The sequence below is a fragment of the Pygoscelis adeliae genome, unplaced genomic scaffold (genome assembly GCF_000699105.1).
Source record: "Pygoscelis adeliae isolate BGI_AS28 unplaced genomic scaffold, ASM69910v1 Scaffold38, whole genome shotgun sequence".
Taxonomy (NCBI): Eukaryota; Metazoa; Chordata; class Aves; order Sphenisciformes; family Spheniscidae; genus Pygoscelis; species Pygoscelis adeliae.
In genome coordinates, this window is record NW_008825614.1 from 1,496,771 (window position 1) to 1,510,130 (window position 13,360).

Consider the following 13,360-nt stretch of genomic DNA (forward strand, 5'->3'; position numbering starts at 1 on the left):
TAACGAACTCGCGCCCTCCCGCCTCCCCCCCCCCCCCCCCGTTTTTTTTATCACTTTCTACAGGTAATTTTCATCTACGCAGTTTTGCAGGGCAGGTGGGGCAGCAATTTCATACACGTTCTGGTTCTGACACAGGATTATTTTCCACAAGGATGTCTACTTTTCATGTTAGTCCTGGCATGATGTGCTGTAGAGCTGTTCACACTTTATTTTCAGTTTAGCAGAGATTATTGGAACCATGCATGCATTTATCTAATTTGTATGCACCAATACACAGTTTTATCTGTGCAGTATGTAAACCCTGTTATGGTTCTAAGTATGTTGGGTTTTTTTTGTTTCTGCCAATAAATTCTGCCAGAGTCTGAAGCTAAAATTATTAGTAAAGTACGTGGTTTATTTTTTAAATTATAGAGATGATCAAAGCAGAAGGACTCTGCCACAGACAAGCACAAAATATTTTATACTTGTGCACCATGGAATTATTTACAGCTAACTTCATGCCAAATTGTTTATAAAATGTAACATTTCAGTGCTGGAAGAAACAAAACTTCTAGTCAACACTGTGAAGCAGTAGCCTTTGGCAAACTATTTCAGCCATTTAAATCCACATTCAGCACTTAAAATGTCTCCTTATTTAGCAGTATTAATAAGTTTGTTCAAGCACCGAACATTAATGCTGGGGGTGACGAGGGGATCAGATGCTTTGTGAGGCTGTTGCCACACGTGCTGACTCTGCGTTCTGCCCCGCAGATTCGGAGAACAGCTACACGCTGAGCTGCGGCGTTCCCGTCCAGCAAGGCAAGGCTCAGCAGAAACGCAACGCGACCCTGCCCAGCTGTGCAGGTAGGTGCTCTCCTGTTCGCCCAGGCCTTAGCACCTAGGAGGTAGGTGATGAGGTCCCCCAGACCACTTGGGAGTTGCAGGACATACAGCTCTCCAGTTACACAAGAACAGAATTAAGGTAGCCTGTGTTTCATCATGCACACACTCACTTTTCTGCAGCCTTTCCTTGAGGGCTGGAGTGTGCTTAGTTGCCCTTCAGTGAGGCGTTGTGTTGGTAGGTCAGAAGAGGAGTGGTGGAGGTTTGAGATATGTTCAATAAGGACAAATATTTAGAATACTTTACTTTCCATAGTCCAGCAAGGCAATAGCAAGCATATCAAAACGGCATTGCTTCCCAGACATGGAAGTGAGCCAGAGGGGCCCATCAGTAGCACAAGACCCAAAGGCTACAGTGGGTCCCAGCCCTCACCTGCGAAGTCCTTCCTTAGGAGCACAGATCCTCCTACTGGGGGTTCACAATAAAAAGGTTATGAGACTTTTATGAGCGCATACTGTGTTTCATTCATCTTGTTCTCAGAAGTGGCTGGATTATTTTTGCAGAGACATTTCAAATGTGTCCTAAAGCTGATACTCAGCATAAAAAAAAGTTCAGCTCAAAATGGTTGAAGTCTGGCAAAATTAGAAGCAGCTGAAACAGCATCCAGCAGTGGGAAGTGTCAGCCCGCTTCACATATCATTACCTGCTGTTACCAGTTCTCTAACCACGTATTTCTTATATATTTGGAATGCGTTAGGAGGTACGATGCTGTGGAGTGAGGTCACATGGCAGCAGATGTGGCTGCTAACCTCTATAGTCCTGGTTCGGCAAGGCCCTCCCAAGGAAAGAGGGACCCAGGTTGTGGCATTTACCTGTGACCATCCTCCACCTGCTCCAGGTCCTGTGGGCAGCCTGCAGCGGCTGGCAGGTGACAGCCCAGGCCCAGCCTTTTCCACCATGGACTTTGTGAGGAAGTCAGCCAGCAGCAACATTTTCTAAGCAGTGCATGGCTGTATAACAGCCTTTACAGTCATAAGACCTAACTGGCTTGGATTTAAAGCTGAAGAATAGAGCTTGCAAGCCATAGACCACGGTCAAATAAAGACGTTTCCTTTGGATGGTTTTCAACTGCCAACAGCGTAGCTCCACTAAATTAATCTTATTCCTGGTTGGCATTAGCAAGAGCAGAACTACAGCCAAGTAACGTGGAAATCACAGACAGTGAGTCAGAAAAAAAAGGTAGGAATTAACTCATAGTAAGAGACAAATTCACGCAAATTCCACGAAGATGTGCAGGCATGCTGGAAGGGAAGCATATGTGCAGAGCATGTGCAATACTAGCAAATTGATTGATCTTTATGGGCTCCAGAGTAGTGCTTATGCGAAAAAATGAACTTATGGAAACAGATCCTCTTGTACAAGGTGTATAACTCTTGGGCTGTCTCTTTTCTATGTCACAAGAACACTTCTGCGTCTGTTTTTAAAAATAAGTTTCAGACTTTATTTCATCTGCATCCCAAATGATAGCTTTTTTACTTTACATCAACAGATTCATTAGCCCCTCCAATCAAGCAGAAAGCTCGATTTAAAATTAAAGATGCAAAGTGCCATTTACGGCCTCGCAGCAAAGAAAAAACAAAAGATTCTGGGAAGCAAGCTGTTTTAGGTATGTGGTTTCTTCTAACATGTAAACAGCATTCTAATTTTTTGTTTGTTTGCTTGCTTGCTTGTTTGCATATTTTGTTTTCACACTGTGGATGGAACAAAAAGTAATGTTTTTTATGTTTGGATGTGAATTTAAGTTCAGGCCAGGGTTCACACTCTAGCTGAACAGTGTCTTGGGTTTGGATCTGACAGTGCTGAAATGTCACTAGTTGCTTTGAAAAATCTTTGTTCAAAAGTACATGAGTTTGAAATTACGCTGATCCTTTTCCTGGCATTGGTAATGGCAGAAATATCCTGAGACAAAAAGCTATGACCGATGCAAAGTCACATGAAACAATGTCAGTTTGGTTTGGTTTAGTTTTCCCAAATGAGATTTATAAAAGAAAACAAAAGCTATTATTTATTTGCTGGATGCTGGATTAGTATCCCGTTGCAGCAGCAAAGACAACCCCTAAGCGGGAAAGTTATAATCAAAATCTGATGTTGCACAGCCTTAGATCTTTTGTTATGTTGGAGTGAGCAGTTATGATGTTAGAAAAAATACTTAGAAGATTTAGACATAGTTACCAAAAATCTGAAATTAAAAAAAAGTTTGTGTCAGGCTGAATCGAAGTAATCAAATGTTTTTAGAACTCGGTATGACTAGGTATGGGGTTTTATTATTCTTAGTTTTGAACATCACTTTTAAAGTTGAACAAAAAAGAGATTTTAGAAGTGATACGTATTTAACAGACCTTCATGACATTTATTTCTTGTCCTCCATCCCCTTGATATCATGACAGGGACAATTAAAGAGTGTTTGGGTGTTACTGCTGTGCATTTCCACAGCTTAAAATATTTGGAGTTCATTTAAATTTAACATTAACTCAAAATTTTCCAGATTTTAATACACAGTATTGGTGTAATTGCAACAGTTTATCTTGTTGCTTAAAGCAACTTACCAGCTTACAGCAAACATCTACTGGTGATATATTCTCTTTTGTGAATCTGTCTTACCACCACTTTTGCTAGTGAGTGAGGAGTCATATATGAGCCCTGAAAGAGTAGAAATAGCTATCCTAAAAAATGCTAATGGTTTAAAGATTTTATTTTTAAAACTTAGATTCATATTTTATCTTTACCCTGCAACCTAGACATTTATCTCTCTAATTTTCCAAGCATTGGCTTAAAACAAGTCTCAGTTGTCAAGATGCTTACCTTATCCTTATGTATTGTCTTCTTTTAATAAGATGTGATTATCAGACTCATTTTTAAAGTCATAGAAGTTGGGGTTTTGGTCCGTACAATCACCATGGGAATATATTTCTTGGATGCATTTCCTTGTCCTTTGCTTGCTTTGCTTTGTGTTTGTTATGTCATCTGAACTTCTGGGTCTAACAGTAAGATTATATCCGCACACTTGGAATGAAATTCTTCTGGTGGTTTGAGTGCTAGAAATTTCTCCCTGGCCTGGAAGGTCCATCGCCTATCACAACAACAATATTTTTCACATAAATTTCTTTATATAGGGAGAAGATGCTTATGTGATTGTGTCCCAACAGGTGGTGGCCTTTCTCCTCAGTGGTTACACGTAATTGATGAGGGCATTCAGTTCCTCTGGCTTGTGATAGGACGAGAGGAAATGGCCTCAAGTTGCACGGGGGGGGCATTAAATTGGATATCAGGAAAAATTTCTTCACCGAAAGGGTTACACATAATTGACGAGGGCATTCAGTTCCTCTGGCTTGTGATAGGACGAGAGGAAATGGCCTCAAGTTGCACGGGGGGGGCATTAAATTGGATATCAGGAAAAATTTCTTCACCGAAAGGGTTATCAAGCACTGGAACAGGCTGCCCAGGGAAGTGGTTGAGTCACCATCCCTGGAGGTATTTAAAAGACATGGAGACGTGGCGTTTAGGGACATGTTTTAGTGGTGGACTTGGCAGTGCTAGGTTAACGGTTGGACTTGATGATCTTAAGGGTCTTTTCCAACCTAAATGATTCTATGACTTCCCCTCAGATAAAGCCTTCCATTATATTTTCATAACCCCCCAGTCAAAGGCTTTTAAAACCTTTGATACCTGGTGACTGTCATTGCTGAAAGAGATGGAATACCAGCTGGTAGTTTCTAAAGGCCCATACCGCTATGCTTTAGTCCCAGGCCTGCCACTCTCATGAATTCATGAAAATTTACTCTCTTGCTTTGTTTAACCATCAAATGACTGTATATAGTATTGCTGATCTTAACTAATTTCTGTAAAGAGCTTTCTAATCCTTCTGCAGAAAAGAGACAGGAAATTATAGGCATTAGAGGTACCACTGTGCAGCTTAGCATCACCACACTATATTTTTGCCTCCTGCATTCACTAGCAAAATGAGCAAACCCAAAATCACACAGCGAAGGAGGTGTCTAACAACGCATGTGAAATGTTATGAAGCCTGTCACTGCATTCATGATAACCCAGTTGAGATATCGCTTATCAGCCTGTCACTTGCTACTTTGCTACTTGATTTCTTTTCTATGTTGCTTCTCTTATGCAAAGGAGGTCAATTCCCTTGTACAGACAACTGCCACGTGACCTTTGTGAATCTCAAGTGCGATTCCTCCAAGAAAAAACGCCGAGGTCGCAAGTCACCATCAAAAGAAGTGTCCCATATCACTACAGAGTTTGAAGTGGAGATGAAGTCAGAAGAAGTCTCAGGTTTGTGAAAGATCTGTCTGCGGAGAGAAACCAGAATTCAGTTCCTCAGTGTGTTGTTAGAATCTCTTTGATGCTATTTCATCAAGCTGCCATGCAAACCTTCTAGCACAAGCCTCATTCAACAGCCTTCCCAAACGCAAAGCTTCAGAGATTTAATTGAAAGGAATCAGGTATGAAATTAAGCCAAAGGAACAAAGATTGAACCTGCAGCAAAATTCCTTCAAAGCCTCAAGTTAAGTCATGTACTTTAATTTAGTCTGATTTCTTTAAACAGCAGAAGTGCTAATTGATGCACAGAGAATGTAAGGATTAGATAGAAGTTCTGCAACAACGATAAAAATATCCTCCAAAATGTAAGTTGCTGAAACTTCAGTCTGAGAATCAAACATTTTTATCACACATTTGGTAAATTCATGTTTTCATAACAAACTTCAGGAAGAAGAAGAATTGCTTCAAGTTATTCATGAGATGGAATATTATGCTATAAAAATCCAGCCAAAGAAAACATGGGCTGGATTCTGTAAACATGTCAGTCCTCAAAGGCAGGTTTCTTAACCTATGAGGGGTACCTCACTAGCCAAGTGATTCAAACTGTAATCGTGCCAGAAAGCACCTTTCTTTGTGTCACTCGTATTTTGGTCAGGAAAGAGAGGAGAATTCCTAATCGACTGAGTAAAGCAGGGGCAGAGAAAATTCAGAAACATTAGTGGTGGCAGACTGAACACGTATCTGGAAATAAAACACAGTGGGAAATTCACCATTATTCTAGCAGTGCACAAAGCACCAGTCACTGCTACTCTGTACAACAGAGTACAGCATTCTTGCACAGTGCCAACTTGATTTTGCTGGCTAGGTTGATGCCTTCTGCAGCCCTCTCCCTGTGCACTCAGTTTAACCAGATTTCTTAATGGTAGACGTATCAGTACTCAGCGTGCGCTTATAGGCTGTGAAACTCAATTTGATGGACCTCAGTGTCCTGTCTTCTCCCTTTAAAAGGCCTGATTCTGAATACAGTGAGCTGCTTCTACAATTTATATGGGGAAGACAGACAGTGAAGCAGAGGTGTCATAGTGCGATGCAGGCTAAGCTTTTTGTTAAGCACCTCTTTTAAACATTAATCTCAATTGCTTCTAGTTTTCTTATCATTTCCCATCTAGACACCTGTAACATTGACTGTGTTCGGAAAAGGATGGAGCAGAAGCTGCAAACTGCAATCAAAACATTGAGGAAATCTATTAATAAACAGCAATTTTACATTCAGTTTTCTGGGACAGAATACGAAGTGGCTCAGAAGCCAGCTAAAGCTACTGAAGGGCATGAAGCTTGCAGTACAGGGCAAGTGCTGCAGGATGGAAAATGCGGTAAGTCCCAACAACTCTATTCAGCCATATCCCCCAAAACAAGCAATCCAAAATTAACTTGTTCCTAGTGAGCCAGGCAGGAAATCTATGAGATAACAGACGATTTAGATCAATATTACTCAGCATATGTGCATGGACCACTGACGGTTCATAAGACTTTGAAGGGAGGTCATTAAATGATTGCAGGAAAACAAAAGCAGCATATATATGCATCCGTTCCCATGCTGTCAGCTGGTATGTATCAAGGTCTGCCACGAGGCAATGTTGGCAATTAGTTCCCAGTTGCTCCCAGCATCTTATGAAAACATAATTACAATTCTGTAAAGCAATAAAATGATGTTTGCCTAGATGCTGCGTATTTAGTTTTATATTGCCTCTCTCACTCTCCTCACCACCAAATAATCCATGACCCATGGATATATTTTTATTTAACACTCAAGAGGTCCAATAAAAAAAACCCTATAGAAATCTATTTTAACTTTATGTAAAATACCTTATTTCTTTAAGCCTTTTCCGAGGTTATCAGGCTCTAGTGCTTTACTGGGGGCAAGGTGCTAGCACAAACCTATTAATGGCAGTTCTCAGCACTGCAAGCTTTCTAATCACTTAGAGTCATCTTTTCAAAATCAGCATATCTATTTTTCCAGCTTCTTTTAGACACCAAGTAATTTACAAGCAAAAAGAAATAGTTAAGTGCAGATCTGATAGCTGCCTCTAATGAGTTGGTTCAGAAGCTGTTTCCATCATATAGGAACAGTGATTTAGAAACTGTATCGAAAGACTCTTGCTATTCGTGTCTAGAAACCCATACATTTTAACCACCTATATTCAGCAGAGAAAAACATTTAATGCAGTTATGTGCTTTGTTGCAGCAAGAAAAGCATGTGGATTCGTATCTATATTTAAAACACTTTCCAGTTGGGGTATGTGAGTGTCAAGAGACAAAATACTACGTGGGATATGTTGCCCTTAGAGAAATCTCTAGAACTGATCTCAGACGACAGACTTTTTGTAGTCGTCTTCCATAAAACCAACACATAAATGCACCTAGTGTAAACTAAAAGTTCACATCACTTCCCATACGTTATGCACCACTGTCTTAATTAATCTGCAATATACTGTTTTAAGACTGCATCAGCTTTATTAACAACATATGTCTGATAAGCGCTTCAGTGCAGTACAACGCCATTTAATGGCTTAAACAATAGAAGAAGGACCTCACCCTGATGTAAACTGACCTAGACTGCAGTGGAGATGGGCCTGTTTACATCAGGTGAGGATCCTGGACTAACATATGCAAAACATATGCCACTATCATACTGGGGCCAAAGAGATCCATCTTCTCTAAATGTTTGATATAAAGGCAAGTGATGTGATCAAAATGAAAGTCCTTATGTAGATTCCCCTTTTCTTTTCTCAGTTACCTGCAGCACGGGCACCTTTTATAGCGGAGAACACAATCAGTGCGTTCCTTGCTCACCAGGAACATACCAAGACACAGAAGGTCAACTTACCTGTGAGCCTTGCCCAAGTAATGATGGACAGGGAGTAGCAGGCGCCCGGAACGTGTCAGAATGTGGAGGCAAGTTTAATTTGCTTATAAAAGGATTAGGTGTTGCCACACAGCCTGCGAGGCATGGAGGCTAAAAGAGGGGAGAGCCTTCCACACTTCTGTCTTGTAAAGGTAACAGAAGAAATCTCTGTGCACTTACAAGCAATACACAAAACGTTTTGGCTTGTGCTATCCGCTGACATTGCTGACAAGAAGATGGGACCTGCTGCAGCAATGTGAGTTATGGTAAAGCCGAGCAAAGCACTTTGCTTCAAGTCAGGTATGGAATCTGGACATACCTCGACTTGTAAGGACTCATCAGGTATACTGTGCGCCAAAGGGATGGATTACTTTGGACTGGTATTGGTGAGTCTAATGAACCTGCTGATTTGATGTTTTGCATGAGATGCAGTTTACCTGGTCTAATCGGCAGCAGTCATAATTTTGAGATAGTTATGCTGCAGGAATCTGTAACCTGGACTCAGAGCTAATGATTGCAAGTTTCAACGCTGCTTGAATTCACTGTAGCTTTTGGCAAGTGATGTAGCGTCTCTGACTCAACTTTGTGATATATAAATTAGATGATAATGATGAAAATACCTGGTTTTCAGAGAGCTGTGAAGTTCAGTTTGTTAATGCTTCAACTGTAACTTGATCAAGATAAGGTTTTAAGACACAACTGTTAATTATTTATTTTATTACAGATGAGCAAAATCTAGTTTAAAGCAGATACATTATTTGACTTCGAAAGGAATCTGTCCTATCTGCTACACAAGTTCTAACTTTAAAACTCATCCATGTAATTTACATTAATGCTTTCTTCAAGGATATCTAGAGTGAGCACACAATGAATGACACTTGAGAAACTGCTGCTTTTTCCCCATCCACTGAATAAAAAAATAACTCTAGTGTCTCCAGGCCAAACATATGGTAGATTTTGCTGATTTACTCTGTGAAGGAACTATCACAGAAAAATTCTGGAAATGCTTGTGCAACTTTGCTATGTTGACTTGCATTTAGCCAAAATCCAACAAGGATAGATAACCAAATAAAATCCGAGTGTATAAAGGTTAAATATAGTATACTGGCCAAAGCAGCACAACAACTAGAGGAAAAAGGCTTTTATGTTTCAAGGCTTGCATTTGAATTATTGGTCTGCACAACAACAAAAAGAAACCCTTCTGATTATTTTTGCAGAGTGGATCTGTCTCAAAATGTTTGTTGTCAGATCACAACAGTCTGTTTTTCTGCTCAACTCTCCCCTTTTCTCTTTCTCTGAAAGTGTCAAGAGAGAATATGCATTGGACTTCATAAACCTCCCTGTCAAAGATTTTATCAAAATCAGTATGTCTCCATAAAATGTGTCAGCACGTGTGATGAAACAGTGTATTTTGATGAACACAGATTTTGTTAGAAATGTACTCACCACCTGTAATCAATAGTATTTTTGCATCATATCTTCTGGAGCAGTAATGCCTGGGTAGTAGCAAATAAGCTATGAGTGAATTCCTCACCCCCTACAGGTGAGGCACATACAACGAGTATGTAAGAGATTTTAAGTGCCTATTGTGTAGAACTCTATGTCGTAGCTGCAAGTGAATAAGATGCTGTGATACTTAAGTTACATGTGATCCACGTAGGTACAAAGCCCAGACACAATTAGGAAACCTAGTCATTTGGAGTATTTCTCAGGGAAATCACCTCAGATTGATTTTGTTGGCAATTTCAATACAGAAGGGAAGAAGGGAACAAGTTAGCTCATTCTTATATACAGGTACGGACTGAGACATATTAGCGCTGAAAGCATCAGGTATTTAGCAGTATTAAAACCCAACTGTCTGCGTCTTTAAAAGTATGTCTGTAAGCCACGCTTCACAAGTACTTAATTTTCACGCTAAAATCCAGATCCAAATCCACTCTTCATTAACTGCCTTCACGTTAAAGTCCCGTGACCAGTTGGACCAGACCAGATGGATCAGTTTTGCTACAAAAACAATAGCAGAATTGTCTTCAAGTTAGTAATATCATAATATTTCTCAGAGGTTTGTGTCACAACAGCCAGCTTGTACAGTCATATTCCAGCCAGCTGGGATGGAAGCGCAACTGAATCCCGGAGATCCTGGTCCCACAGGTGTCCATAGGAGTTTGACTTTTGTGGGGACAGAACTTGAACTTTGCTTTCGCTCAGGAGCTCTGGTTCATCCTAAGTGCCAAGTACCCAAAATGCTAGATGCCCCCAACGTTTCCCAGCAAGTATCAGGGTTCTTAAGAGACCCCAATCCCACCTAGAGCTCTCAAAACTTTCAGGTTTTCAAGCCAGTTGTTTCTGCCTGCCGTTCAGTTCTCAGGAAGCTAAGTTACAAAGTATTGGGATTAGGCAACCTCAGGGAACACCTAACATCTCAAAGCGCTGGTCTCCCAGGCTGGGGTGGTGTGAGGATATGCATTAATGCCATAATCTTGAAAAACTTGACATCCTGATTCTCAGGTAGGTTGTCAAGGAGTAAAGTACTCAAGCTAGCAAGAACCAAGACAAACAAACACCTATCAGAAATTGCCTGGAGAGCAAGCTTTGAAACTACTTTGCATTTGTCAGTAGACTCATTCACAAAGTGCTTTGCTTTACACAAATCACCATTTTCTGGCAGAAGAGCTTCTGACAAGCACTAGTTTTCACAGCTACCTGGAAAGTTGCTGGTGTCAGCTATTCGCATAGACAGGGTGATGGACTAGTCCCATCCAGTCTGGTAAATCCCATGATCGACTGTTTCCATATCTAGAAAATGGAGATATAAAAAAAACAATTACTTGCTTCATAGATACGGTGGAAAGTTTCATTTCCTCCTACAACGTGCTTTGAAATTCTCAGATGAAAGACTTGGTGAAAGTACAAAGTATTCAAACAACATCTTAATAGAGCCCTTGCTAAAAAAAGAAAAACAACAAACAGAAACATAGGTAGCAAAGAGCTTATTAAGAAACTAGTTGTATTTACTGATGTGGTTTTTAGGAAGCAGTTACAGGAACAATACAAAATCAGCAGATAAGATTAGAATTTGATCTGCAGCTGTCTTGATATCACATGTTTAAGTTAAAGGAAGCGTTGCTTACTACTAGTGGGGTTTATACTTTGTCCAGAGAAGTTGGCTCACTAATACAGAAGATAATTTTCAATTTCTAGGGCAGTGTTCTCCTGGGCACTATTCTTCAGATGGTTTTAAACCTTGTAGAGTCTGTCCTCTGGGTACGTACCAGCCTGAACCAGGAAGGACCCTTTGCTTTCCCTGCGGCGGTGGGCTTGTGACCAAGTATGAAGGTGCTGTTTCCTTTCAAGACTGCGAAACAAAAGGTGAATTTAAAATCTTTCCATGATTCATATTCCTTCTGCTTGCCCTTTTGTTGTAATCTTCAACGCCAAGGGGCTTTGAAAGGCTCCAAAACAAATATAGTCACTGCACGTGGAAACACAGTGTGTGATTAAATTAAATGGTCAGGAAATCTGTAAACTAGGAATGATGTCCCGAGGTTGCAGAGACTGAATAGGCTTTATGGTTTTCTTTGGAATTTACCACAGGCAGGTACAGAGTCAGCGCCGCCACTGGTAAGTCAATCAGCCCCACTGCGTGGCAAGAAATAAGACAAACTTGCATTAGGCAATGCTTTAGCCTTCATGTCCTGTATGTTTTTGTTTACCAAATTAGAAAAACTAAACGCTACAGAAATTATGTGAAGTTAAGGATTGATTTTTAATGGCCTAGGCAGAAACTGTAAGCGTGAAACACGTGTGTTCCATAACGTCAACTTCCAGTGCAAATGCTGAAGAAGGAATCTGCCCAAATGCATTTTGGTTTAGTTGCTGGAATGACATGCTCGCCCTGGCAAACAGACACTAATGGAAACCTCTCTCCTGCTATTGTGAAAGGCATTTTTATTATTGAGGTAGATATATATCAGCTTCCACTTATTACAAACTCATTGGAAACCACTGTATTAAATACAGTGAGAGACATATGTAGCGCGTGTTACTAGTTCATAAGGGTTTAGCTTTAGTCTTTAGAACATAAGTCTAGCTAGAAGGTCCTTTGTAATGGGAAATACAGGGAGCTAGTGTCTTTTTTGCCTTTTATGGCCTAATAAGTATATTGCAGAATGGGGATAATGAGGTACGTCCAGGGTAGAGAAAAGTTCTCTCTGCACTGAAGATTGCTACTTTCTGAAAATAATACACCTCATACCTTACAGTTCATTGTTCTCCTGGACACTACTACAACTCCACAACACACAGATGTATCCGATGCCCTGTGGGAACATACCAGCCTGAGTTTGGTCAAAACTACTGCATCACCTGCCCTGGGAACACAAGTACAGATTTTGATGGCTCCACTAACGTTACGCACTGCAAAAGTAAGTTGCATTTATATGAGTTGTGAGATGAAACGTATCTTCAGATCTGAACTGCAGCTTGAAGGTTCCATCTGTCGGGCTGGAATTCAATTCTGTATTGCCTAGTTAGCATATATCTACTGCCAGCGGGAACAGTAAAAATTGGGAAAACAATGCGAAAAAAGCCTGGAAAAGTACCACTTGATGCATATGATGGTTTTAGATTTAATGTAATTTGGCAGAGTGCCAGCTACAAGTTAAAACTACACAGCTCTTTGTTTCCCAGATCCTGCAAGTTGCCTTTGGTGACGCATATTCCTCCGTGTCTCTGTAGAGCACAATATCATCCAGCAATGGCAGAAGAACCCGTTACCAGTGCTGGATAAAAATATATTGAGTTTTGATGGACTCAAGTAATAGAGAGCAGTTGACCATGTTGCAGAAGTGTGAATCATAACAGTGAAATGCTTGGCAATGTATTTTGAAGATTTAAAACATAAGGGCCATATACTGTCCCTAAATCGTATAATCAATAATAATGTATGAACAATGATGTAGTAATATTGAGAGTTCTGCTGTGGCGTTACAATACCCTAAGTGAAGCAGTCTAGCTAATAAGAAAATGTTTTCTTGAATGCTAAATCTTCCGAGTGGACAATCAAAACTGAACACTGGCACATTTCAGAGAAGGGCTTTATAAAAAGCAAGCCAGCCTAAGTCTAAAAAGCTTAAGGATGTATTTAAATATTGTTATATCCATAAATCCATAAATAAACCCATATAGTGTTATACAAATCTGCAAATACATTTCCATAATACCTGAAAATCAAAAGAAGACAATTCACTTACAGCTTTGATAAGTCAGGCTTAATCATTCAAACCTGAAGAGAAATTATT

At 40.2% G+C, this 13,360-nt stretch overlaps 1 protein-coding gene across 1 annotated transcript in view; it reads left to right on the forward strand.

Annotated features, from left to right (window-relative positions):
- The window catches only part of SCUBE1 (signal peptide, CUB domain, EGF-like 1), a 220,390-nt gene that overhangs the window by 198,740 nt on the left and 8,290 nt on the right, over positions 1 to 13,360 (forward strand). The window contains exons 13-19 of the mRNA XM_009332799.1: positions 751 to 843; positions 2,370 to 2,486; positions 5,009 to 5,167; positions 6,325 to 6,528; positions 7,949 to 8,110; positions 11,262 to 11,429; positions 12,323 to 12,484. Coding sequence (XP_009331074.1) covers positions 751 to 843; positions 2,370 to 2,486; positions 5,009 to 5,167; positions 6,325 to 6,528; positions 7,949 to 8,110; positions 11,262 to 11,429; positions 12,323 to 12,484 — 1,065 coding nt within the window. The remainder of the gene's footprint in view (positions 1 to 750; positions 844 to 2,369; positions 2,487 to 5,008; positions 5,168 to 6,324; positions 6,529 to 7,948; positions 8,111 to 11,261; positions 11,430 to 12,322; positions 12,485 to 13,360) is intronic.